Source organism: Pristis pectinata, chromosome 33 (assembly GCF_009764475.1).
Source record: "Pristis pectinata isolate sPriPec2 chromosome 33, sPriPec2.1.pri, whole genome shotgun sequence".
NCBI lineage: Eukaryota > Metazoa > Chordata > Chondrichthyes > Rhinopristiformes > Pristidae > Pristis > Pristis pectinata.
Window position 1 is genome coordinate 16,516,673 of NC_067437.1, and position 25,936 is coordinate 16,542,608.

Consider the following 25,936-nt stretch of genomic DNA (forward strand, 5'->3'; position numbering starts at 1 on the left):
TTCTGTAACTACAGGGTCTTTTAGGTACTTTCTCCCCTACACAGAATGATACCCTCAAAGAAGATACATGGAGGTCAGTAAGAATATGCTTGACCTTCAGCCTTTCCATCCTTATTTCAAAATTAACTAACTAAATTAGAAATTCCACAGAAATTTTAGAAAAAAATCCAACCATGCACTCATTGAGCTCATGTCTCTCCAAAGAAATCTTGAACGTCTAACTGCAAAACTGAAAACACTGAAATCTGGCACCACTTGGCTTGCCTCCCTCTGATATCAAAAGGGGGGAAAAAAGCAAGATGCTGCAGATGCTGGAAATCTGAAATAGAAACAGAAAATGCTGCGAATGCTGAGCAGGTCAGGTGGCATCCGTACAGAGAAAAAGAACATTTCACATCAATGACCCCTCTGCAGTTCTCTCAGACTGCTCAGAGTAACCCCATCTTATTCTGTTTTTACTTAATCTTACTTTATAGCCTAGCAAAACAACGTTTTCTTATCAGTCCAAGCCCTCTCCCCTCATCAGTTACCTTAATATGTACTCAAAAAGAAAAAAATTATTCCATCGAGCAAGATGGGAGGCTACTTCCACTGTAATCCTAGCCAACAATTATTCTTCCAAGAAAGGCAAACATGAGTAAACAAAAGCCAAGATAATTTAGAGGGAAAATCCACTCTTTCCTCCCATTAAACAAAATCAATTTTATTCCAGGGAACTACAATACTTCATTATACTATCATCTAACTTCTCCATTTCAAAAATGAATGAGATCAAACTCTATTAAACCAATTAACTATACAAATTAATTACCATTCTACTCCCTCTGCAACAACCAATTCCTTCTACCCTGATCATTCCCATCTAAATTGTGCTTAATCATTGTTTTGGAAATGAGATGATCTGGCTGTATTCTGCAGCCAGGTCATCTCATCTAATTATTCTGGTGACTTTTTCAAAATCAATTGTAAGTGGCCAAACATCACAATTTATAAAAGTAATAATACAACAGAATCCTACCCTCAAAGTCATACTCCTATATTATCAAAAGAATCTCAATGCTACTGTCCAATCCATGAAAACCAATGAAGTATACTCAAAAGACCAAACAGTGTACTCTTGGTAAGCCAAATCACTATAAATTGTAACACAAACCTCCTTACTTTTATAGCTATTTGTCAGTATTCATGCTATGTTTCCTCACAGTTTCAAATAAAATGGAACTAATTTACAAATCACATCAGCAGATTGAATGTTTTCAATATTTCTTTGCTCCAGTTTGAATGGAACATAAAAATCCTAATGGGGCTTGACAGGGTAGACATTAAGATGTTTCCACTAGTAGAAGAATCACTAACAAGGGCACACAGCTACAAAATAAGGGGTCAGTCATTTAAAATTGAGGTGAGCAGAAATTTCTTCTCTCAGAGGGTAGTGAATCTCTGGAATCCTCTCCCTCCAAGGGTAGTGGAAGTCAGATCATTAGATAAATTTAAGGTGAAGGTAGACAAATATCTGAAAGAAAGATTGTGGAATTGAGGGTCATCTGGACTGGAACAGAAGAGTTGAGGTCTGCCTCTTTCAGCCACGATCATACTGAATTGCGGATAGGCTCGAGAGTTCAAGTGGCATACTCCTGCTCATAGTTTCTCGTGTTTTACTGTGAACACAAGAGTGAAGAGAGGCAGGATTTTGGCTGATTCCTAAATCTTTCCTTTTCCCTTTTAAGTGCTTAACTCTTGTATCCTCAATAGCTTAATAGTTTTATCTAGTGAATAGCTGTAGCTTTCAACCTACAAGAGGCCTAGTTTTATTTCCTCCATTATGTAATCTTTGATCTACTCCTCTATAGCTGCCTTACCACATTAAAACAATGTTATTATGGCTCAATTAAATGCAACTTTGCTATATTTAGCAAACAAATCAAATGTAATTGTTTAGTACAGCTCTGTAAATTACAATATCAGTAGCAGGATAGTTAAGTTTGAAAACTCAATGAAGAATTTTACGTCCAAGCATTTTCTAGTCTTTTTAATCTACAAAATGTTAGAAACTTTATGCTCAATGAAACTTTATTAACTGCAGATACTAAAAATCTGAAATAAAATGAATAAGAAAATGCTAGAAACACGAAATGGTTTTGACAAAGAACCCTTGACTGAAACGTTAACTCTATTTTTCTTCCAACAAAAGCCACCTGATTACCGAATATTTCTGGCTATTTCAGCTTCAATTCATTTTCTCACGTATTTTATTGAAACCAGTAATCTAAACAAGTCTCCTTGTAAACATATCCTCCTGCCAGCAAAGGCACAGTGGCACCCCATTCTTGTATCACCCAATTTATCAGTACAGAGAGCATAGAAACTCCTATGCTCCAAATGTTTCCTAAACTATCAGTTAACTATAAAGTAATACATGAAAATATAGGTAGATGATCCACACAACCTGAAAAAAAAATCACTTCCCACATGCAAAATAACAAGAGAAAGAATAATAAATAATATTAAAATTTTGGGAGTCAAAATTTGACATCTAATGGGCTCACGTGTTTTATTGCAGTGCTTTTAATGTTTTCCAATATGAAAATCTCACTTTACCTCATTTTGTTTCCTAGTGTGTTTTTGTCTTAAACAGCTAAAAAAAAGTCAATTAATTGTTCTTAATCCAAAAATCACCAATTGTGAATGGTCAAAATGCTTCTCAAGCATATTAACTGGCTTTCAATACTCTTATTTTCTTGGTAAGTTGCATCAAATAACTATCAATATATATTCAGTAAACTAATCCCAAATAGCCAGCAAGATATTTAGTTCACAATAGATCATATTTGTTCACTCTCAGCAGAACCTCATGACTGTGGAACTTTTGTAGTTTTCACAGTTAAAATATATTTCTGATATAATGTCTCTGGGGGGTAAGAGAGAAAAATCTGTGCCATGTAAATGTAACTGCACCTTCCCCCATTAATCAAGTTGTAATATAGAGGAAATTAAAAAGATTTATTAGTCCTATACAAAACTGTTTTCTTTACAAATACAGCACTTGCACCAGAACAGCTCCCTTATCACCCACTTCACTGCTGCAGTTCAATTCAAGTTGAGAAGCAACCAAATTAAAATCCAGTAATGCTCTAGTGAAATTTCATAATGTGTGAATTCATGACCAATACATAAAAAAAAGCAATGCAGATCTGACCCTGCTAATATACTGCACCATATTAGGTGGAAGTCAATCCAATATTAAGACACTCACGTGCAATTACCCATTAACCCATGGCAATTTAACATGCCATTCTTTGGATTTAACTCCAAGAAAGGCCAGGCCAAAGTTACTTTTACTTTTAATCTTTAGTTCTAAATGACTTGAACCTTATCCTGCTGGTCAGTAAATGTATTTTGTCAAATATTTTTCGTTAAAGATAACTCGAACAATTTATCCAAATAAACCAAAGGTTTCAAATTACAGAAAATGTAGACTTTGGATTCAAGTGGCAAGCTCTACAGACTTGCGTAGCTATTCTTTGCCAATCAATTTTCAGCATCGCTGGCTCGAGAAAATTTGTGTAAAAAAAACCCAAAAGAATCAGTATTGGTAACTTCATTCAGATATACTTGGATTACAAGATTTGAACATTTGTTTGGATTATGTCTTTTATCAGGTGAGATATGTAAATCCCCTTCAATTAAATACTTCAAAATGGGAACATCTCTTATTTAGCAGACAAACCAACCCAGTGACCAATACCCTGGTATTTACATCACAATTCCTCAATCTTCATAAATATCTCCCATCCTGTCTCACAAACATTTCCCATACAATTCCAAAAGACAGAATATATGTCCTTGTACCTCACTTTCCCCACAGTCCAGGGACCCAAATACATTTCCCAAATAAAACTGTAGTTTACTTGTGCATCTTTCAGTTTTGTATAATACAATCACAGCTCACAAATCAGTCTCATCTGCAATGGAGAAAACTCAAGTACTGATTATTGGATGATTGCTTTTGAACATATCTGCTCATGCCTTGTTCAAGTGTGTTCCTAAGTTTTGGTCCTGTGGCACGTTAATTCTTCCCGCTGTAACCTTGATCATCTAACCTTTCCAATAAAATGCAACAGAAATTCAAAAAACAGCATTTCACCTTTTGACTAAACACAATACAACATTTTACACTTCTAGTTTTAAAAAATTCCACTAATCTTATTTGCACCGCATATAGACCCATCTTTTGTTTCTTTACTAGTTCAATTCCCATTCCCTTTTGCCTTGCACATCATCCCTATTGTCAAAGTCTCTTCAGCCTTTCATCCCATCTCAGACCTTCCTGTTCCTCGATTTCCTTCCGTTATTGAGAATCTCAAACCATTTACTAACTTTTACCAGTTCCAAAAGTCATCCACTTGAAAAATTCTGTTTCCCATTTCACAGAAGCCTTCAGGCACGTTTTTCTAGCATTTTCTGCTTTTACTCTTGTAATCTAAGTTGATTAATGAAGCTTTGAAAGAAAACTTTATATTTATTTTTATCCAATGCTACAGACAAATGCACCTTCAGAACATCTCCATGTCCCCTCATAAAATTGCCTGGTAAAAAACCAACTTTACTGGTGCTGTACTGTTTACTTAGCTCATTACATCTTAACCTAACAATTCCCATGTAACATTATTTATTTTCAGTAGTGACAAACTGATGGATTTATGGTGACTTGAAAAGAGGGACTCTCACCACTTCAGCTGTGTGTGTTAAATTAGTTCCCTCATACCGTTGGTAACGCTTCTCCAAGCCATTGCCCCCCGATGTCTTCAGCACTCACTGTTTAAACAAAGATTTAAAAAGACAAAAGAAATACAGAAAAAAAAAATCAAAAGGGATATCAAAGTTGATCCTAATCCTTACTAGCAGGATGATTTGATTAAAAAAAAGTTTTGATGATGAGATACATCAAACAACAAGTATGGCATACAATGCTGCAGAAAGCATAGTATCACACAGGATAGCCTCCATATGCATGGTATATCTGACTGCAGTATTGAACTTGATAGAATAAGTCACCTAGGAATGATTACAAAGATACAATTGTGACAAATATACCTGAAGCATTATGCGAGTCTTCAAGACCAATTCCATCCATGAAATCGTTCCAAAGGTACTTAAATGTAATGCAAGTACTTGTGCATCTATAAACTCTTTAACCACCCAAAGCAACGCTCAGCAGAGATCAATAGCCAGCACACCCTAATATCACAGACACTGAATGAAGTCCGTATGAAAATCACAGGACTTAAATAAGAGAGGTTAGTTATAAACGAGTAACTGGGAAATATGAATGCATCAAATAAATCGGAAAATGCATAGTGAGCTACCGACATTTCAGTTGCGAAATGGTCAATCGCACATTTCCATTGTTCTGATTTTTCCCCTCTATCTACTAATAATTTGAGTTTTTTTTAAATACACAGCTCGAATTGAAGAGCATTGGTGAATCATTGCGATGTAAATCCCTCCCCTCTTTAATGCTACGATCCTTTAAACGCTAAATGGCTCAAGCCCCAGGACAATCAACTGAGCGAATGGAAAAAGCCCACCCATTCCAAACCAATTGGCTCGCATCCACCTCCACAGAAGCCAATCGAAATACAATTCTCCATCTCAAACCCCGCCACCCTCCGAACGACAGATGACGTTCTCCTAACCTATTGGATAATCTAGTGGTCAATCCGTGGACGCTCTCCCTTATTGGCCAAGGCCACCATCAATCCAAGAAAATTCAACGTCCATTGGCTAATAGTACCCATCAATCATTTCAAGTGAGGCGGGCAAAGAACAAGAGTCAGGACTTCAGCTTCTTCCACCATATTGGCCGGATTCTCACAGCGGACATGTTACATCAATTCATACGGAAACATCGACATTAAATTTAAACAAAGTAAGGACAGGCCTCACCACCATCGCGCTTACCGTCCCTAGATGTGCCCATGAGCTGGTCAAGCATGGCTCTCATTTGGGCCTGTGCCGACATCTTTCCCTCTTTAGAAGATCCAAGACACAGATAAAATCAGACACACGTGTTTGGTTCCACGGTCGGGCGTACAGCTGCTGGGTGTGGACGCGGGAGACGCCGCCGGTTCGCATCGAGTTATTTTCCGCCTCTTGTTTTGCTCCAGCCGGGCTGCCTCGTCGCCAGCCGTTTCGCCGGAACTGACGTCACGGCCAACGGCGGCGGCTCGTGACGCGGCGCGGACCAAGTTCAAAAACTGGCGGGGGCGGGAGGCGCCGCTCGGTCCCGCCTTCCGCGCCTCAACCGTGCCCGCGATATTGTCCTTCCACCAAACAGCCGAGCAACGCGGGTTTTCCCCGAATGACCCAGCGCTGTACGTGGCACGTTCCCGCTCCGGGTTTTTTTTTGGGGGGGGGGGTGAAGGGGGCATTTAAAGGGGAATTATAGTCGGCGAAGAGGGAATTCCCCACCGTGTGTCCTTATACGACCGGGGTGGTCCCAGTGCTGGCGCTCTCCACACACGTTACCCGCCCGACCTGCTGAACATTTCCAGCAGTTACTGAAATATTGCAGAGGCGACACGTTGCAAGCTGCTCTCTACAGATCTGCTCATTACTATACTCGTTCTACACTTTTAAAATTCACCACGGACACCAGCCTCCCCTCCTTGGACTCTGTCTTTCCCTCTTGCTGTCTTGGTGAAGCAGCCAGCATAATCAAAGACCCCACCCACCCGGGACATTCTCTCTTCTCCTCCTCCATCGGGTAGAAGATACAGGAGCCTGAGGGCACGTAAAACCAGACTGAAGGACAGTTTCTACCCCACTGTGATAAGACTATTGAACTGTTCCCTTGTACAATGAGATGGACTCTGACCTCATGATCTACCTTGTGACCTTGCACCTTATTGCACTGCACTTTCTCTGTAGCTGTGACACTTTACTCTGCACTGTTACTGTTTTTACCTGTACTACATCAATGCACTCTGTACTAACCCAATGTAACTGCACTGTGTAATGAATTGACCTGTATGATCATTAAGTAAGACAAGTTTTTCACTGTATCTCAGTACAAGTGACAATAATAAACCAATACCAATAGCTGGAAATCTGAAACCAGATGATGTTGGGGTTTGTCCAGTTTATTGCCATGTGCACAAGTACAGTGAGGTACAGGTACAGTGGAAAAACTTGCAGCAGCTTCGCAGGCATGTAGGTACAGACAACACACAGGATATGAATTATACACACAAGGTCGTGGACCCAAGGAGAGCCCTTGTTTCTGTCTCCACGAGTGTCACCTCACCTGCTGTGCGATTCCAGCATTCCCTGCTTTTATTCCAGACTTCCAGCAGTTGCGGCTTTCTGCATTTCGTCCAACTTTCAAAATGTATGAGTGTTGTGGGAAGGAGAGTGAACCAAAGGAAAAGCCTTAAGTGAGTGACACACACAAAGTGCCAGAGGAACGGAGCAGGTCAGGCAGCATGTATGGAGGGAAATAAACAGTTGACGTTTCGTGTGTGTGTGTTTTGCTTCAGTTTCCATCTGCAGAATCTCTTGTGTCTCAGCCTTGGTGAGTGGTTGGCATCTGGAGTGCACTGCCAGGGATGGGAGTGGAGGAAGATTCAACTATAGTCTTCAAAGGACAAGTATCTGAAAGAAATGACTTCTTCATAGTTCCCTACAATTACAGGGAGGCCATTTAGCCCATCAAGTCTATGCCAGTTATCAGTGCAATTCCATTAATCAAGGTGCACCTAGTAGAGATGCTGCCTCAGTCCTGTCCTTATGCTGTCATGTGGTGTTTGCATGTTCTCCTTGTGACTGTGGGTTTCCTCCAGCATCCCAAAACCATGTGGGTTGGCAGGCTAATTGACCACTGTAAACTGGCCCTAGTGTATAGATGAGTGGTAGAATTGAGGGGGAATTGATGTGAATGTGGGGTGAATAAAAAATGGGATTAATGCAGGATTAGTGTAAATTAGTGATTGACGGTTGATGCGACTCAGTGGGCTGAAAAATCTTTTTCCATTCTGTCTCTTTCCACAACTCTACTCCCCCACATATTTCCCTGTAGTCTCTCACACGTCCAGAACACCCACCCTAATGCTCCCGCCACCTACTACATTACAGGTTACTATAACCACTTAACCTACCAACCCACGTCTTTCGGATGTAGGAGGAAATTGGAGAACCCTGAGCAAACCCACACAGTCGCAGGAAGACACAGGAGGTTCTGCAGATGCTGGTATCTGGAGCAACGCACACAAGATGCTGGAGGAACTCAACAGGTCAGGCAACATCTATAGGGGGAAATAAACAGTCAATGTTTCGGGTTGAGATCCTTCATCAGGACTGATTTTAAGTTTATAATCTTCATAACATCATGCCTCTGATTTTAATCTAATAGTCTTAACCTCTAGTTAACCACTTCATAAGATCATAAATGTGGTCATCACTTATAATTACACACCATTCAGTTCCATTTGCAGTGTTTCATGAAGTTGTGCCTGCATGGTTACGTACTACAACATGAGTGGCCATTCAGTGCATCAGGTCAATGCTGTCTCCCAGGGAAACAATCCCATCACCACCACTTATTTCCCTATAGCCCTGCAACTTATTCTCCCTCGTGTGCCTATCAACTCTCCTTTTGATTCTTTACCACCAATCTGCACTAAGGGGCAATTTACAGCCCACCACTGGGACATGGGAGGAAAGCAGAGCACCCAGCAAAATCCACATGGTCATAGGGAGAACATGCAAACCAGACAGCAGCTGAGGTCAACATTGAACCCAGGTCCCTTGAGCTGTGAGGCAATAACACTATGACACTGTAGGATGAAACCTAGACGACATTTAGACACAGCTGAGGCACCAAAGGTATGATAAGGTGCTGCATCAAGAGATGGTAATTAATATTCATGCTGCCCAGGCCCAAGCAATAACCACGTCTAACAAGAGGATCTTTCCCTCGATACTGAATGGCAATGTCACCATTAACATCACCTGGCTTGGGATGGGGATGGAGGTAGTGGCCTATAGATTTAACTGGACCAAGAGGAGTCACAGTTAGACAGGGTGGTGAAGGCGGCTTTCGGCACCCTGGCCTTCATCATTCAGGGCACTGAGTATAAAAGTTGAGAGGGCATGGTGTGGTTGTACAAGATGCTGGTGAGGCCACTCTTGGAGCATTGTGTTCAGTTTTGGTCACCCTGCTGTAGGAAAGATGTTATTAAACTGGAAAGGGTGCAGAAAGGATTTACAAGGATGTTGCCAGGACCTGAGGGACTGAGTTAAAGGGAGAGGTTGGACAAGCTAGCCTTGGAATGTAGGAGACTGAAAGGTGATCTTATAGAGGTGTGTAAAATCACAAGTGGCATAGATAAGGTGAATGCATTCAGTCTTTTTCCAAGAGTTTGGGAATCAAGAACTAGAGGGCATAGGTTTAAGGTGAGAGGGCAAAGACTTGAAAGGAACTTGAAGGTCAACTTTTTTTTAAACATAAACACAAAGAGTGGCATGTATGTGGAATGAGCTGCCAGAGGAAGTGGTTGAGGCAGGTACAATAACAACTTTTAAAAGACAGTTGGACAGGTACACGGATTGGAAAAGTTTAGAAGGATATGGGCCAAGTGCTGGCAAAGAAGACGAGCTTGGATGGGCATCTTGGTTGGCATGGACCAAAGGGCCTGAATCCATGCTGTATGACTCTATAGCTGCATAAATACATTGGCTGTAAGAGTTGGTGTTGGTGAGGGGTGATTTTGTAAAATGGTTTGTAGGTGGGGTTCAGTGATACAGTAAAATTTGAGAGTTGATGTAGTAACATTTGCTGTGCTGAGTGTTCTCAGATTTTCAGAGAGCATTTGATAAATGGTTGTGTCAAAGGCAATTGTATCAATTTTCAGTGTAGGAGGTAACATGTTAGCAGATGATACCACCGTTGTAGGCCGTATCTCAAACAGCGATGAGTCGGAGTACGGGAAGGAGATAGAGAGCTTAGTGATATGGTGTCATGACAACAACCTTTCCCTCAATGCCAACAAAACAAGAGCTGGTCATTGACTTCAGGAAAGGGGGCGGTGTACGTGCACCCGTCTACATCAATGGTGCAGAGGTCGAGAGGGTTGAGAGCTTCAAGTTCCTGGGAGTGAACATCACCAACAGCCTGTCCTGGTCAAATCACGTAGGTGCCACAGCCAAGAAAGCTCACCAGCGCCTCTACTTCCTCAGGAGGCTAAAAAAAATTTGGTTTGTCCCCTTTGACTCTCACCAACTTTTACCGATGCACCATAGAAAGCATCCTATCTGGATGCATCATGGCTTGGTATGGCAACTGCTCTGCCCAGGACTGCAAGCTGCAGAGAGTTGTGCACACAGCCCAGCGCATCACGGACACCAGTTCCCCTCCTTGGACTCTTGTCTTTACCTCTCGTTGTTTTGGTGTAGCAGCCAGCATAATCAAAGACCCCACCCACCCGGGACATTCTCTCTTCTCTCCTCTTCCATCGGGTAGAAGATACAGGTGCCTGAGGGCACTTACCATCAGACTTAAGGACAGCTTCTACCCCACTGTGATAAGACTATTGAACTGTTCCCTTATACAATGAGATGGACTCTGACCTCACGTCACTTGTTGTGACCTTGCACCTTCTCTGTAGCTGTGACACTTTACACTGTTACTGTTTTTACCTGTACTACATCAATGCACTCTGTACTAACTCAATGTAACTGCACTGTGTATTGAATTGACCTGTACGATCGGTTTGTAAGACAAGCTTTTCACTGTACCTCGGTACAAGTGACAATAATAAACCAATACCAATATAAAACAGGCAGCAAGCGTAAATGTTTTTTGACAAGATTGGACAAGTGGTGTGCCACTGAGATCAGTGCTGAGGCCACAACTTTTTAACAATTTACATGAATGACTTGAATGAAGACAGCAAAAGTATGATTGCTAACTTTGCTGATGATGCAAAGATAGGCAGGGAAGTAAATTATGACAATATAAGGCATCAAAGGAATATGGATTGGATTATTGTCACATGTACTGAGATACAGTGAAAAACTTTTTTTGTGTGCTGTCCAGACAGATTATGCCATACACAAGTACATTGAAGTAGCAAAAAAGAAAACAGAATGCAGAATATAGTGGGCAAAGATTTCACAAATGGGGCATAACGTGGGAAAATGTGAAATTATCCATTTTGGCTGGAATGCGAGAAAAAAAGAGCAAAGCTCTGATATGCAGGTAGATCTTGGTGTTCTATTAAATGATTTGTAAAAGGCTAGTGTGCAGATGCAGCAAATATTAGGAAAGCTAACAAAATGTTACTGTTTATTGAAAGGGAAATAGAATACAAAAGTAGGGAAGGTTATACTTATGCTATACTGGGGATCAGCAACAACACATACAGGGTACTACATATAGTTTTGGTCTCCTTGTTTAAGGAAGAATGTTAATGCATTGGAACCAGATCAATGGTTAACCAGACTAATACCTGGAATGGGCCCACAAGAGACTGCACATGCTGGAATCTGGAGCAACTTGCAAGATGCTGAAGGAATTCACAAACATCAACTGTCTATTTCCCTCCATAGGGGCTGCCTGACCCACTGAGTTCCTCCAGCATCTTGTGTGTTGCACCTGGAATGGACAAACTAATCTACAAGTCTCTTTATACCATCAATGGCTTTACAGTGGAACAGCTTTTCATTAAAGGAAATTTTGCAGTACTGGAATTCAGTGTTGCCTCATTAAATAATCCTATCAATGACTGGATCAGAACTCTTAACATCATGCCTTTAGCTATCAAGCTGCAGCCCTGAATTAAGGAAAGAAATATTTTCCAATGAGGTGGTTTTCCCTTGAATTGTCCAATTAATACAAAGCTACTGTTCCAAATTCTGCAACCATAAGTTTGACTATTAAAAAAGCCAACATTGAAACCCGTTATAGAATACAGAGAGAGTATGTTGAGTTGGGTTTAATGTATTCAGTTGGAATCATTTGCTTTTGTTCTTTTTCAGATTATCTAAATCAGAATGAGATCTGACCACCTACAATAAGGAAGTGTCTTGTGGATGTTGTTTGAACTGAAGAGTTGTCAACCCTGGAGATGGAGGCAATGGCAGATATTCTTTAAAAATCTTGCCTGGGACAAAGGGACTTTCTTGTAAAGATTCCCTTGTCTTTGAAGGAGTTCAAGTAAGATTTGTATATATGTGTGTTTATATATTGTATCTCCATGCTCCCAGGACACCTCAAAGCGAAACATAGGAACTGGGAGTCAATTTGCATACTGAATAGTTTCCAAAACTGTAATATAATGATCTTCTTTTGTGCTGTTGGTTGAAGGATTAAATATGATATATTAAATATCTTCAAATTGATGTAGCAGGGAAAGGAACTAATAAATGACCTTGTTCAGAAGCAAGAGCAAGGCAAAGTGTGTGTAGGAGTAATGACAAACAGAAATGAGGCAGATTGCAGTTAAAGTGTGACTTAAGCTAAGGAGCCTTGGGAGCCTACACCAGACTTGGGAGGGGAGATTGAGGTGAGAGAAGGACTGAAATATTGAGTGGGATAAGTATCAGATGTTTGAGGCCTCGTAGACCATAGACCAATGCTCTGGTGGGGTGGATAGAAGGCAAGAACAACACTGGCCAGAGGCACAACAGAAACAGGTAAGTGGGACGGAAGGACCAGACTGGTTGGAAGCTGTTTATTACAGACTGATTGACAAATGGACTAGATTTTTCTTTTTTTAGAATGATCCCAGGGGTGAGGGAGTTCCGCTATGGGGGTAGATTGGAAGAGCTGGGTTGAGCTCTTTAGAGCAAAGAAAATTAAGAAGAGATTTGGTGAAGGTATCCAAGATCATGACTAGTTTAGATGGGATATATAGAAGGCTGTTCCCATGAATAGGTTAGTTGTGGAATGGGATAAGATAGGTTTTAATAGGAAGTGGAGGTGTCCTTCTCCAAACTGGCACAAAGTCATTGGGCCTGGTATGCCATAAAAAGTTTGAGATTCTGTATTGAAAGAATTTTTCCATAGTAAATGACAACACAGAAGAGCGAACCAAAATGTCATAAAAAGGTAAAGTAACGTGGTCAGGAAGAGCCTAGTTTTCAAAACATTAAACATTGTTCAGTAGAACAAATTGCTTCCAGGGATTAATTTTGACTGGGTGGTCCATTCTTTAATGCGGAGCTAGAGGCTTGGTGGCACTGGGCTGTTTCAGGCTTTCATGAGATGTTCATAGGTTGGAGATCAGCAGGTGGCTCATGCTACCAAATTGAAATCATATTTTTAAAAATCAATTTGGGAAAATACACTCCCTATGACAAGTGTTGAATGTTGGGTGGTAGGTATGTTTGAACCTTGATTTTCAGGATATAGCAAGTGAAGTTATCTAGAGATATATGGTGGACATTAGCCTTTTATTTGTCAGTACCCTGGATGAACAAATGAACAGGGAGCTGGATATACAAACTTGCATCAAGGTAGGAAGCACATTAATTAGTGTAGATGGGAGAAGAAAATTGGAAAGGGACACTGATAGATTTAATAAGTGGGCATGTATGGTAGCTGGCGTTCAGTATGGGCAGGTGTTTGGGGTCATTCTTTTGGTCCCGAATATTTTCTAAATAGAAATTAGTAACATGAAGAGATTTATGAGCCTACGTGTACACAGAGAGCTGGTGGACTGGTACAGAGCAATTAAAGGCTGGTGGAATGTTGGCTTTTATCACAAGGGGGTTCAAATGCAAAGGGCTAAAAAAAATTGTGCGGTGCCTTGGATAGGCCTTACCTGAAACAGTGTGTTCAACTCCCAGCCCCAAAGCTCAGCAGCAATACATTGACCTTGGAAAGATTCCCCTGGGGCGGCTACGCCTTCAGCTTCTTTGGCCCAAGCCTTGGCATTCTTTCCCTGAATCTCACTACCTTGCTCCTCTTTGTAAAGCCTACCTTTATGAGTAAGCATTTGATCATTTGCCCTAAACTCTAAAATGACTTAGTGCCAAGAGAAACAAAAGGACTGCAGATGCTGGAACCGAGATGAGAAACACTATGATGCTGGAGGAACTCAGCAGGCCAGGCAGCATCTGTGGAGAAATGCAGGTGGTCAACGTTTTGGGTCAGGACCCTTCTTCAGGACTGAAGATAGGAAAAGGGGAAGTCCAATCTATAGGAGGGAAAAGCAGAGCAGCAATAGGTGGACAAAAGAGGGGAGGCGGGGTGGGCACAAGGTGGTGATAGGTAGATGCAGGCAAGACATGGTGATAGGCAGGTGCGGGGGAAAGAGGGGAGAGCAGATCCACCAGGGGATGGGTCAAAGGTAAGGAGGAAAAAAGATAGGCTAGGAAAAGGGGAAAGTGAGGCATGGTGGTTGGTTGTGTTGGTGGGTGGGGGGGTTGTGGGGTTTACTTGCCAAATTTTCTTATCTCTCTCCACAGACACTGCCTGACCTGCTGAGGAGTTCTAGCATTTCCTATTTTTGTTTCAGTTCTACAACAACTGATGTTTTTTTTTCCAATTTAGTGTCAAATTTTGCCAGCAGATGACATTCTGCCTGCAGACGTTTACCACATTAAAAGATGCAAAACAAATGGAACAAAAGCAGAAAATGTTGGAAATCAGGCACAGTCTGTGGAAGGACAAATGGAAGTTGTTATGGTCATTAGTTTTATACTCCCCACTTAAAGCAGCTTGTTGGCTACACCATTCAGCAGCAGTTCCACAGGACTGCTTGTGCTACCTTTGGTTTGAAAAAGATAGAACGATCTTTTCAATAATATTACCAGAAGGACAGAATGGAGGCAGAGGGAGAGGATATAAAGATGGACAAAGCATGCATGGACAGACAGATGGAGGGAGAGAAATAGACTGAGGCACATCTTCTACCCAAGTTCAACGCTAGTTCACACTGATGGGATGGGAGTTTCCACCACTTTATTGTGGTAGGGAACTGAGCCATTTTGACCAATTGCTAATGTATGCGATCTCATCCACAGCATAAAACCTCAGTGCATGACTCCCAATGTCATTCAGAGATGAAAAGTTGGAGAAATGGAACTGTTCGAGAGGAGGCACATTGCATCAGCAAGGCATCAATGATATTAATACATCACTAGGCATTTATAATAGAAAGAATTCAAGCTTTTACTTCCAAGAATGAAGGAAGAAAGTGGAACAAAGCCTAAACTATCTGACTAGCTCAAGTGCTAATGGACAGCACGCACGTGCACACCACAACATTCCTGTCAGGGCTGATCCAAACAGTGAACTGGTAAAAGATCTGGTAGAACTGACATGACCCTTCAGCTTTCAGACCATGTAAACAGACAGAGAAAATTTATAAATGTATTTACACTATTAGACAAGTTCGCACTCTTAATTCAGAACTGAATTACATTCAACCATCTCTGTCCGACTCTTGCAATGAGGCTCTCATCCCATTCACCCCCATCCTCTATTTGATCACAGCCCAACTCCAAAACGAGCCAAGGGTGGAGTCCTGTGAAAATGAAATCCGGCAGGGACAGGTGGTGTTAAGCAGGGCCAGCAGTCAGACTGCTCTCTCACCAGGAGTCCTGGACTATCGTTTCTGCAGCACACTGCGGTCGTGCTTCCTTATGATGTCAATCAAACTGTCCCCAGTCACCAGGTCTTGCTGCGCTCGCTGTTTGTTCCTCTGCTGTTCTCTACGCTGCTGCTCAATCAGATACGGGGAGTTGAGGAGCTGTGGGGGCAGCAGTGTACCTGTTGGCTTCACCCTCTTCACCAACTCCAGGAAATTCCTGCTGTTGTTATTATTCACAAAGGTGATGGCCGTTCCTCTGTGGCCCAAACGACCTGCTCTCCCCACCTGGAATAACAAGTATGCACAACTTGTATGAGAGCCCTACTAAGTATATACTGAAAATACGTTCCAGCACTTCCAACATCCCTGCTGCTGTGTCCTTCAAACATCTATCCCTATCTCATCTAATACAAACTAATTAACATGCAGAACTCTCAAGGTAGCAAGACAGGTTGATGAGGCTATTTAAATACACAGGATTCTGGTCTTTATCAATAGAGGTAATGCTGAATTTTTAATCAATCACCAGATAGAATTCAGAAGAATGTCAAAGAAGAGGGTGTGGAAGATTATACCAGAGGTGGGTCTTCAATTATGGAGAGAGAATGGAGAAGGTGTGGCAGTTCTCCTTTGTGGTTGGGACCTGTTTGGGTTCAGGAAGTAGTTGAGGCAAACAGCTAAGATGCATTTAAAGCTGGCTGTCCCTGACACTTTATAATGCAATGGGGAATCCACATCTGGCTGTGTACAGAGATACAGTAACAGCAGAAAGGGTAATGAGAGTGGGGAGGAAACAGAGGTTTTGGCTTTGATAAAATGGATAACAAAAAAATCAGGAGTAAATAATGTAGAAACTACAGCGCAAAAATCACTCAGCCCCCTGCGCATGTGCTCAATTAGTTTACATAATAAAATTGATGAAATGGATCCCATTAAGAAAAGCAAATATTGTGTCAATTGAACCAATAAAAAAGGAATTCAGACCAACAATCCATCCAGGTCAGCACATAAGCTGGTTGGGCTGAATGGTTTCTTGCCAAGTTATGACTTGTGCATTTCAAACTTTGGAACAAGAGAACACAGTGAAAGGAGATGAGGAATTCACATGGTGAAACGACACTACCTGGTGCACATACTCGTCCATGGTGCGCGGCATGTCGAAGTTCACAACCAGTCTGACATTGACAAGATCCAGCCCTCTGCCAAGAACTCCCGTGCTGACTACAACCTCGTAGTCTCCTTGAAGCAGACCCTGGAAGAGATTTACGTAATAAGCCTCAAAATGATGTTGAGTAGTCACTCACTGGGCACCTCCTTCGCGATCACTAGCATTCACCCCCATGCAGGACTGCACATTGACCGACCAAGTAAGAGTGGTGAAGTTTGTCAAAGTGCTAAAGGGCACATTCCAGCCCAGAGCAAAGCGACCAATCCAGGGGGTGAGGTAGCCAGGCTATAGCAACTCAGCTTCTGGACAATGGAAAAAAAAAGTCTGATGAAATTAAATTCTCTCTCTGAAATTACTAACACAATCCCAGCAGCCCCCAGTTTGAGCTTATGTCACTGGAGACAGAGTTCATGTCCCCCTAAAATCCCAAAATTAAATGTAATAATTCTTAAGCAAGCTGGCCCGGAAATAACACTGATGGAACTATTTGCCTACTGTGGAAACCCAACTGTTTTATTAATGCCCTTCCGGAATCAAATGAAACATTACAACATTCAAGAATAAGGTGTTAATATTTAACCAAAGTAAATGGAACCTGATAGAGAGAGCCTCCTACATCGTGCCTGCTGTGGCAAACATGTATCCAACTGATTACTGCCTTCATGTCTTCTAGTGTTTCAGTTTATGACATTTAGTGGACAATCTTCCTGCTGGAGTACAGGCTCAGAGCACTGACAGCTCCCCAGCTGTGGCTCAGTGGAAAGCTCTTTCATCTCCAAGTGGGGTGGGGGGGGTGGGGGCATGGGTGGTGGTTCAAATTTCACTCCAGACACAGAAGTCTGGACCAATACACCTTTGCAGCAGTGAGAAGCTGGTGCAGAAATCAAGCTGGTGCAGAAATCAAGCTGATTTTTTTCGGATGAGATGGGTGGACGCAAAAGATCCAATGCCACTATTTGAGGAAAAAACCAAGGGATTCTCCGCTGTGTCTTGGCCAATCAACATCATTGAAACAGCTTCCCCCATTGTGGGCATCTGTTGTGTATCTTGCTTTACAACAGTACTCACAGTCAAGTAGTACTTCACTTGGTTGTACAGTGCTTTGGGAGGTCTTGACCTTTGGCAGTCCCTTGGGATCAAGGATGACTTGCTTTTGTTAATGAGTTCTGCGGTTCTGAGGTGGTTAATGAGGTCAATGAGGAACTACAGGTGGGGCAGGTGAAGCTTGTTGGGGAGGTTGGATTAGTGATTAGGGAGGCCATATATTCCCTTCTAATCCTTACTCATGAGGTCTGTGAGCTCCTATCATGGGAGACTCGAGGCTCTTGGTGGTTTCTTGTGACTGGACATGGCCAGGAATTTCCACAAGTTGACAAGGAGGTTATATTTTCCTCGGGAAACTTTGAGAACACCTGAACCATTTTCTCTCTTCTGTAAATCCCTAGTCACAATGGAACTCAGCATAGTGCACTTGTTTCAGTGTCAGATGTCTGCACGGGACAACGTGACTGCCCACCAGAGCTGGTTGTGTGTGATCAGAGCCTGGAGTTAACAACGGACCTAGAGAATTCAGGGGAGACATCTGGAGGTTGTCCAGATCTCCAAACCATATAGGATGGCAGGGATCACTGCTGCTTGGTAGATCACGAGGTTGATACTGGGTGTGGTCTTGGTCTTTAAATACTTTTTCTTCTTCAGCTGGCTGAAGGCTGAACTGGTGCAGTGGAGGCAGTGGTGAACGACATCTTCAATGCCCGTCGTCACTCCCAAGCTATGGGAAGTGATCCATTTTTTCCTCCCCAGTGTCTCAAAATGTGAATCTTGATCAGCAGAGGCAGGAAGGCAATGTTATACAGTGGAAGAAGCCTGGTGTAGGACCTTGGCCTTGGTTCAAGTCTACAGTAAGGAATCATCAATGACTTGGAACTCAGCTTCACACATGTATTGTAAATCAGTGGCCGAGGTCTTGGTTCTGGAGTGGAGGCGAAGGTTGAATAGTTTCCCAGTTTGTCCTGTAGATTAGCTACACTCCACCAAGGAGCTTCTTGGAGGAAGAGTGAGAAGAGCTGGCACGATTGGCACAATGGGGCAGCACAGTGGCACAGCATTAGTGCAGCTGCTGCACAGCTCCAGTGACACAAATTCAATGCTGACCTTGGGTCTACCTGTGTGGAGTTAGTGCGTTTTCTCTGTGAATCTGTGGGTTTACCCTGGGCACCACAGTTTCTGCCCAATCCTAGAGATACTAGTAGTTTAATTGGCCACTGTCTCTTGTATAGCTGGGTGGCAGGAGAATGGGGGGAGTTAATGGCATAGAGAGAGAACAAGTTTAGAAAAATAATTGGGGGAATGAGATTAATGGGATTGTTTTGAAGATGAAATAGACTCAATGGCCAAATGTCCTCTTTCATCATTGTAAGAATATCAAAATGAGAGCCTTGCCAGATCCAAGTCTGCACTGGGATGGGTCCTGTTGGTTAAGATCACAACTTGTACGTCATTGTGTAGCAGATGTAGAATGGCAATGAATTTCTGGAGGACAGCAAATGTTGAGAAGTTTCTCCCTAATCTCTTCTTGTTGACAGAATTGAAGGCTCTTGTGAGCTTGAAAAAGGCCAGGTACAGTGGTCGGTGCTGCTCCCTACCGTTTCCTTGGATTTGTTGCTCACATCCATTGCAGCCGCTGATGGATGAAGTCTCCACTGGGATCCTGGAAGGAGTTGTTTGGCCACTGGGAGGGGGAGCCTTGTGATGTCTTAAACCCTGTGGCAGACAGCAGGGAGATGCAAGTGGACCACAGTCAGGCATCTCCCTGTGAAATGGTCATAATGGAGGTGTGTCTGAGAGCCCCTGGCAGGTTCCCCTCTTCCTTGACCAAGTCATGAATTCTTTCCAGTACTTCTGTGCTATGCTTTAGTACTCCAGCTGGGATTTCACCTGCTCCAAAGGGCTTGATGGTTCACAGTTGGTATTCAGCTTTTTTAACCTCCTGCTAGGCTGGAGCAGTACCAGACGTGGTGGATAATTTTTAGCAGCATCAAAGACAGAATTGCGCTTATGGAGATCTCTTCAAGTGCTCCTTTTATCACCCGAGGTCTATCCTGATAAGCTCTCCTCCATGCTTGGCTCCCAGTAGGATGGATCTTGGGTGCTGTGGCCATAGGTGGTCATCCACATGTCTAGGTTATCATCAAGCTCCTGGATCTCCCCTTCTAGTTCCACCAACCTCCTGTCTTTTTGCTTACACGTTTTTGTTGGTGATATTATGGAAGTTACAATATAGATTTAAAACTCTTTCCTTCCATCCAGTATCTCCATTGTACTGGGCAGTGCGGTGGTGCGGCAGGTAGTGTTGCTACCTCACAGCTCCAAGGACCTGGGTTCAATCCTGACCTCCGGTGCCGTCAACAAAGGAGAGCTGATGGGTATTTGAAAAAGATCAAGTTGCAGGAGGACGGAGGGAAGGGAACGGAACTGATGGGATTGCTCTGCTGGGTGCTGACATGGATCAGAGGAGTGGAAAGGCCACCTTCTGTGCAAGTAAGGAAGGCTCTTCTCAGACATGACCCTAAATAGTGACTTCTAGGAGTTTCTTTAAGACCCCACCAGATATTGTTTCCAAGAGTTCCCAGAGTTGTCAACAGCAGTCAGAAAAGTGAGCCCGGGATAAACTTCCCTCTAAAGTACAGAGGGGCACAGAGTCCCGTGGGGAGAATACAAACTCTGCCCGGATTCTGATCGGCTAAATTGGTGGACGATGGGCTGTGTGGTTTAGTAAAATACTGCACCAATCATGTACCCAGATGTAATTCTCCATTTACCTGCAGGATCTGGTTTCGATCACACTGGGCCTTGTCTGAGTGAATGGCCACTGACTTCAGGCCAGTGATTGTCTGCACTGCATTCGACAGGAGATCAGCTCCCAGCTTGCAGTCCACAAACACCAGCACAGGCGGCTGAAAGAGTTTACCATCCTGTACAAGAGCAACAAACAAGCAAGACATTATAACTTCCACCTTACGAAGTATCTGTTAATGTTACTACAATGGGCAGATACTCATATTTCCTTACAACACAGGTGGCCATTTGGCCCATTGGGCCTATGCTCACAGAGCAATCCCATCAATCCCTTTCCCCATTTATTTTCCTTAACCTTTTCTCTCTCACAATCCTCATCAACTCCCCCCTGATTCTCCCATCACCCACCCACACTAGGGGTAATTTACAGTGGTCAATTAACCTACTGATGAGCACGTCTTTAGGATGCGAGAGGAAACTGGAGCACCCGGGGAAACCCACATGGTCTCAGGGCAAACTGCACAGACAGCACCCGAGGCCAGATTCAAACTGGGCTCGCTGGAGCTGAGAAGCAGCGGCTCTGTCTGCTGCACCATTGTTTCACCCAGGATACAACAGAGAAGCTGAATAAGCTTGGACAAACACTCATCCCCACTCTCTCCTTCTTTTCTTAACAATAAGATGTTAACAATTATAGAATTATAGATTAACAATAATAGAACAATAACTGTTGGTGCCAACGTATAACCATGGACCGCCCCTGCTAGCCAAGACCAGCGAATTCCTCACAGGTCAAGGACCAAGCCTAGAATCACCATGGAGCAGTGGTTCAGTTCCACACTTCCCAACCGTGGTAAAGGAGGGCGGGATTTCTCACTACCCTGTGTGTGAATGGAAGCCAGCTCTTCCCCAATGGTTCCTTACCCACATACAGGGATGGATTGTAGGAGACTTTCTGTTTTACATTCACACAGAAAACACCAAGTCTACGGAAACAAAGGACCGCAGATGCTGGAATAAAGATAAGAGACAATATGATGCTGGAGGAACCAGGTAGGCCAGGCAGCATCCATGGTGAAAAGCACTATGGGCACTCACACGGGCCCCAGCTATGCCTGCCTCTTCGTTGGCTACGTTGAACTGTTCCAAGCCTACTCCGACCCCATTCCTCAACTCTTTCTCCGCTATATCAACGACTGCATTGGTGCCACCTCTTGTACCCGTGCGGAACTTGACAGTTTCATAAATTTCACCACAAATTTTCACCCTGCTCTCCAATTCACTCGGACTATCTCTGACACCTCTCTCTCCTTCCTCGATCTTTTCATCATCTCAGGAGATTGCTTATCCACCGACATCTTCTACAAGCCCACTGACGCCCACAGCTACCTCGATTACAGCTCCTCCCACCCTGTCTCTTGAAAGGATGCTATCCCTTTCTCTCAATTTCTCCGCCTCCACCCTTCTGATGAGGCATTCCACTCCAGGACAGCCGAGATGTCCAACTTCTTTTCTATCCAGGGCTTCCCCCCACCCCCTGAATGTGGTCAAGAGAGCTCACACCCGTATCTCTGCCATTTCCTGCACCTCTGCTCTCACCCACACCCCTCCGAGACCAACAGGGATAGGGTCCCCCTTGTCCTCACATTTCATCCTACCAGCCTACGTATCCAACTCATTATTCTCCACCACTTCTGCCATCTCCAACAGGACTCCACCACCAAGCATGTCTTCCCCTCCCCACCCCTGTCTGCCTTTTGCAGGGACCACTCCCTAGTTCACTCCTCCCCCCCCCCCCCCCCCCCCCCCCCCCAATCCTGCTCCCACCCTGGGAACTTTCCACTGCCTCCTCCAGAGGTGCAAAATCTGCCCCTACACCACCTCCGTCCAGGGACCCAAACAGTCCTTTCAGGCGAGACAGAGACTCACCTGCACCTCCCTTAATATCATCTGCTGCATTCAGTGCTCCAAGTGCGGCCTCCTCTACATTGGCGAGACCAAACGCGGAGTAGGTGACCGTTTCGCGGAACACCTGCGCTCCGTCCGTAACCGCGATCTGCATCTCCTCGTTGCCAGTCACTTCAACTCCCCCCCTATACTATCACTGATGTCAGTCCAAGGCCTCCTCCACTGACAGGAGAATTCCAAGTGCAATCTGGAGGAACAGCACCTCATTTTCCATCTTGGAACCGTGCAGCCTAACGGCAGGAACATTGGATGCTCCCACTTTAAGTAACCCCCATGAGCTCCCTCACCCATGCCTCTTCTTCCCTTTCGTAGCCTCTCTCCCTTTCTTCTACCCCCCATTTTTCCTCCTTACCTTTGACCCATCCCCCGTGGATCTGCTCTCCCCTCCTCCCCCGCAGCTGCCTCTCACTATCTCTAACCTGCATCGACCTATCGCCACCCTGTGCCCACCCCGCCTCCCCTCTTTTGTCCACCTAGCCCTGTGATCTGCTTTTCCCTCCTATATATTGGGCTTCCCCTTTTCCTATCTTCAGTCCTGAAGAAGGGTCCTGACCCGAAACGTTGACCGCCTGCTTTTCTACACAGATGCTGCCTGGCCTGCTGAGTTCCTCCAGCATCATCGTGTTTTTCATCAAACACCAAGTCTACTTGCATTCAGAATCTCAAATAGCTTCTTCTTCTTAGATGGCTCCTCCACCCACAGGATGATCTGACGGACATTAGAACAAGGCTGGTTCATTTCTCCAACTGTGATCCTGATGGGGTCCTGCAGGAAATGGCTGGCCAGCTGCTGGATGCCTGCTGGGATTGTAGCAGAGACAAGAATCGTTTGATGCTCCTCGGGCGTTTGCTCCAAGATATCCAACACCTGTTGCTGGAAACCCATCTTCAACATCGTATCGACCTCAACAAAAGATCACACACTTCCATTTTATTGTAGGCAAAGGTGCAGCATACACATTAATTGTTCATCTTCAGCATTGGCAAGACCAGCATTCATTACCATCCCTCGCTGCCCGAAGGTGATAGTGGGCCACCTTCTAGAACCATTGTGATCCAATGGTGGAGGTTCCCTCATAGTACTACAAGGTAGGGCTGGGGTTACAAGACTTAGACCCAGTGATGATGAAGCAATGACAATATGTCACCCAAGTCAGGATGCAGGACGCACAGGTGATGCTCCCTTACAGCAACTGCTTTTGGGGTTCTAAATGGCCAAGCACACAGCCTAATCCTGACTTCAGTCTGTACACATACACACTATTACAGGAATCTCTAGTTACATTCAGAAACAGAAACCCTGGAAACACTGAGGTGAATTGCTTACCACGTAAGAAAGGATGGGGCAAGTTAGACAGAAGCAGATTGCTTATAGTAATCAAGGGATTAAGAACAAGGAGCTGCAAATACAAGTGTACGTGCATCATTCCCTCATTGGCCTCATTAACCACTTCAGAACCCACAAAACCAGAGTGAGAATACGTCATTCTCGATCACAAGGTTCTGCCCAAGGAGAAGAAATTCATGAAATCTGAAACAGAGAGCAGGAGAATCTTTCTCCAGGGAGGGCCACATGGTCGTTCACTGGCAGTGTTAGCTGTTGACCAGAAACAATGTCAACATTGGAGATTACACTGGACAGATGGGGGGTGGATAAAGGTTACGGAAAAGGGCAGATAAGTGTGAGAAGTATTATTTCTTTACATGGAAAATAAACTCGGGTATGGATTGGTTGTGTAGTGAAGCCTGCTTGTTACTCCTGAACCTTGTTCCTACAATAGTCTATAAATCAATACCTATCAATTGGTGGGCATTGCAGTGCTGCCGTACCTACCAGTTGATAGGTATTGATTGGAGTACTGCGTACAGTCCTGGTCATCCTGCTACAGGAAGGATGTCATTAAACTGGAATGGGTACAAAAAAGATATACAAGAATGTTACCAGAAGTTGAGGGTTTAAGTTATAAGGAGAGGCTGTACAGACTAGGACATTTTTCCCCTGGAGCATAGGAGTCTGAGGAGTGACCTTATATTATAGAGGTTTATAAAATCATGAGGGGCATAGATAAGGTGGATGGTCAGTCTTTTTCCCAGGGTAGGGGAGTCCGAAACTATAGGGTAAAGGTTTAAAGTGAGAGGGGAAAGGAGATCCGAGGGGCAAGTTTTCCCACACAGAGGGCAGTGGGTATATGGAACGAGCTGCCAGATGGGAGTGGTAGAAGCACGTACAATTAGAACATTTAAAAGACATTTGACCAGGTACATGGGTAGAAAAGACAGAGCAATATGGGCCAAACATAGGCAAGTGGGACTAGCTCAGTTACAAACCTTGGTTGGCATGGATGAGATGGGCTGAAGGGCCTGCTTTCTGTGCTCCATGATTCTAATCACTTCCTGGGCAGGTTAGGTAGAGAGTAAAGCAGCTTCAGCACTGTCTCATCAAACAATTACAGAACAGGCCCAGTGGGGTCAGACAGTTCCAAGAACGCAGTGAAACATTCTGAGAGGACTTGAAGGGAGACGCCGAGAGGCTGTTTTGTCTGGCTGGGGTGCCTATAGCTGGAGGGGACGTCTCAGAATAAGTAGTCTGCCAATTCGGCCTGAAACAAAGATGAATCTCTTCACTCCAGTCTAAAGACCTTCTGCTACAGAGGGAAGTGGATACCCATTCACTCTATTTTTAAAGCCGAGATCAAAAGACTGTGGTGCCGAGGGGAATCAAATGTGACTGGGATTGGAAAGTAAAGTGATTCAGAGATCTCCTAAGATCTTAGCCAATGGCAGAGGAAGATTTGATGGACTACATAGATTCTTATGAAGACTACCCCAACCCTAGTACAATAGTAGATAGCAATTCAAGATTATCACCTTATGGCTTCTCACGGGGCCACGACTGCTGGGAGTGGAACTGCAGCAGTCCAAACTCATTCCAGCTCAAAAGAGTGAGGGAAGAGGCAATCAGCTCAGGCTGGTCTGATCCAACCTCACAGTACTGAATCCCAATGCCCTCACACTAGTCCTGAGAACACTTACCTCGTCAACCACCACAATCTGCAGTCCGCACAGGCTGACGGCTTCTTGCTTCAGAATTTCCAGCAGTCGCCCAGGAGTGGCGATAATAACCTGCAGAACGGATCCACAAATTAAGTCTCAACATTCTGCAGAGAGAACAGTCAGAGGGGCATCCCTAGAACGGGGTGGAATGGATTGGGAAGGGCCGAAGGGATTGGTTGAGGTGATGAGAGGGGAGAAAGGAGTAAACAAAGCTTGAAGGGAAGGAACCATTATGGACACAAGACCATTGGACAAATGTGCATGATGTGGATTGAGTCGGGGGAGTGCAGGGCAGAGGAGATGGTTCTGACTGAAGTTAACAATGTGACCAGAAAGGGAAGGATTGATAGTC

General features: G+C 43.8%; 2 protein-coding genes and 1 long non-coding RNA gene across 9 annotated transcripts in view; 1 reads left to right on the forward strand and 2 right to left on the reverse strand.

Moving 5' to 3' along the window:
- LOC127585687 (putative RNA-binding protein Luc7-like 2) overlaps positions 1-6,315 on the reverse strand; it is a 63,333-nt gene extending 57,018 nt beyond the window's left edge. For 3 of the 6 annotated variants that reach the window (XM_052043368.1, XM_052043365.1, XM_052043363.1), the window contains exon 1: positions 5,962-6,315. Coding sequence is in view for 2 of the 6 variants with exons in the window: in XM_052043361.1 (XP_051899321.1) it covers positions 5,962-6,022 (61 nt within the window). In the remaining 4 variants the exon portion in view is untranslated. Of the gene's footprint in view, positions 1-4,728; positions 4,816-5,961 lie in introns of all 6 variants that reach the window. The other 3 variants (XM_052043361.1, XM_052043360.1, XM_052043364.1) reach the window with 2 other exon arrangements.
- On the forward strand, positions 5,498-14,223 carry LOC127585688 (uncharacterized). The gene is made up of 3 exons (XR_007958554.1): positions 5,498-5,929; positions 8,180-8,291; positions 12,037-14,223. It is a non-coding gene; the product is annotated as an uncharacterized LOC127585688 (long non-coding RNA).
- The window catches only part of ddx59 (DEAD (Asp-Glu-Ala-Asp) box polypeptide 59), a 36,497-nt gene continuing 17,698 nt past the window's right edge, over positions 7,138-25,936 (reverse strand). The window contains exons 4-9 of one of the 2 annotated variants that reach the window (XM_052043359.1): positions 25,564-25,653; positions 23,183-23,434; positions 20,586-20,738; positions 16,720-16,848; positions 15,599-15,881; positions 7,138-8,303 (exon numbers count right to left, since the gene is read on the reverse strand). In XM_052043359.1, the coding sequence (XP_051899319.1) occupies positions 15,612-15,881; positions 16,720-16,848; positions 20,586-20,738; positions 23,183-23,434; positions 25,564-25,653 (894 nt within the window). In that variant the 3' untranslated portion in view covers positions 7,138-8,303; positions 15,599-15,611. Of the gene's footprint in view, positions 8,304-14,407; positions 15,882-16,719; positions 16,849-20,585; positions 20,739-23,182; positions 23,435-25,563; positions 25,654-25,936 lie in introns of those variants that run through there. The other variant, XM_052043358.1, reaches the window with a different exon arrangement.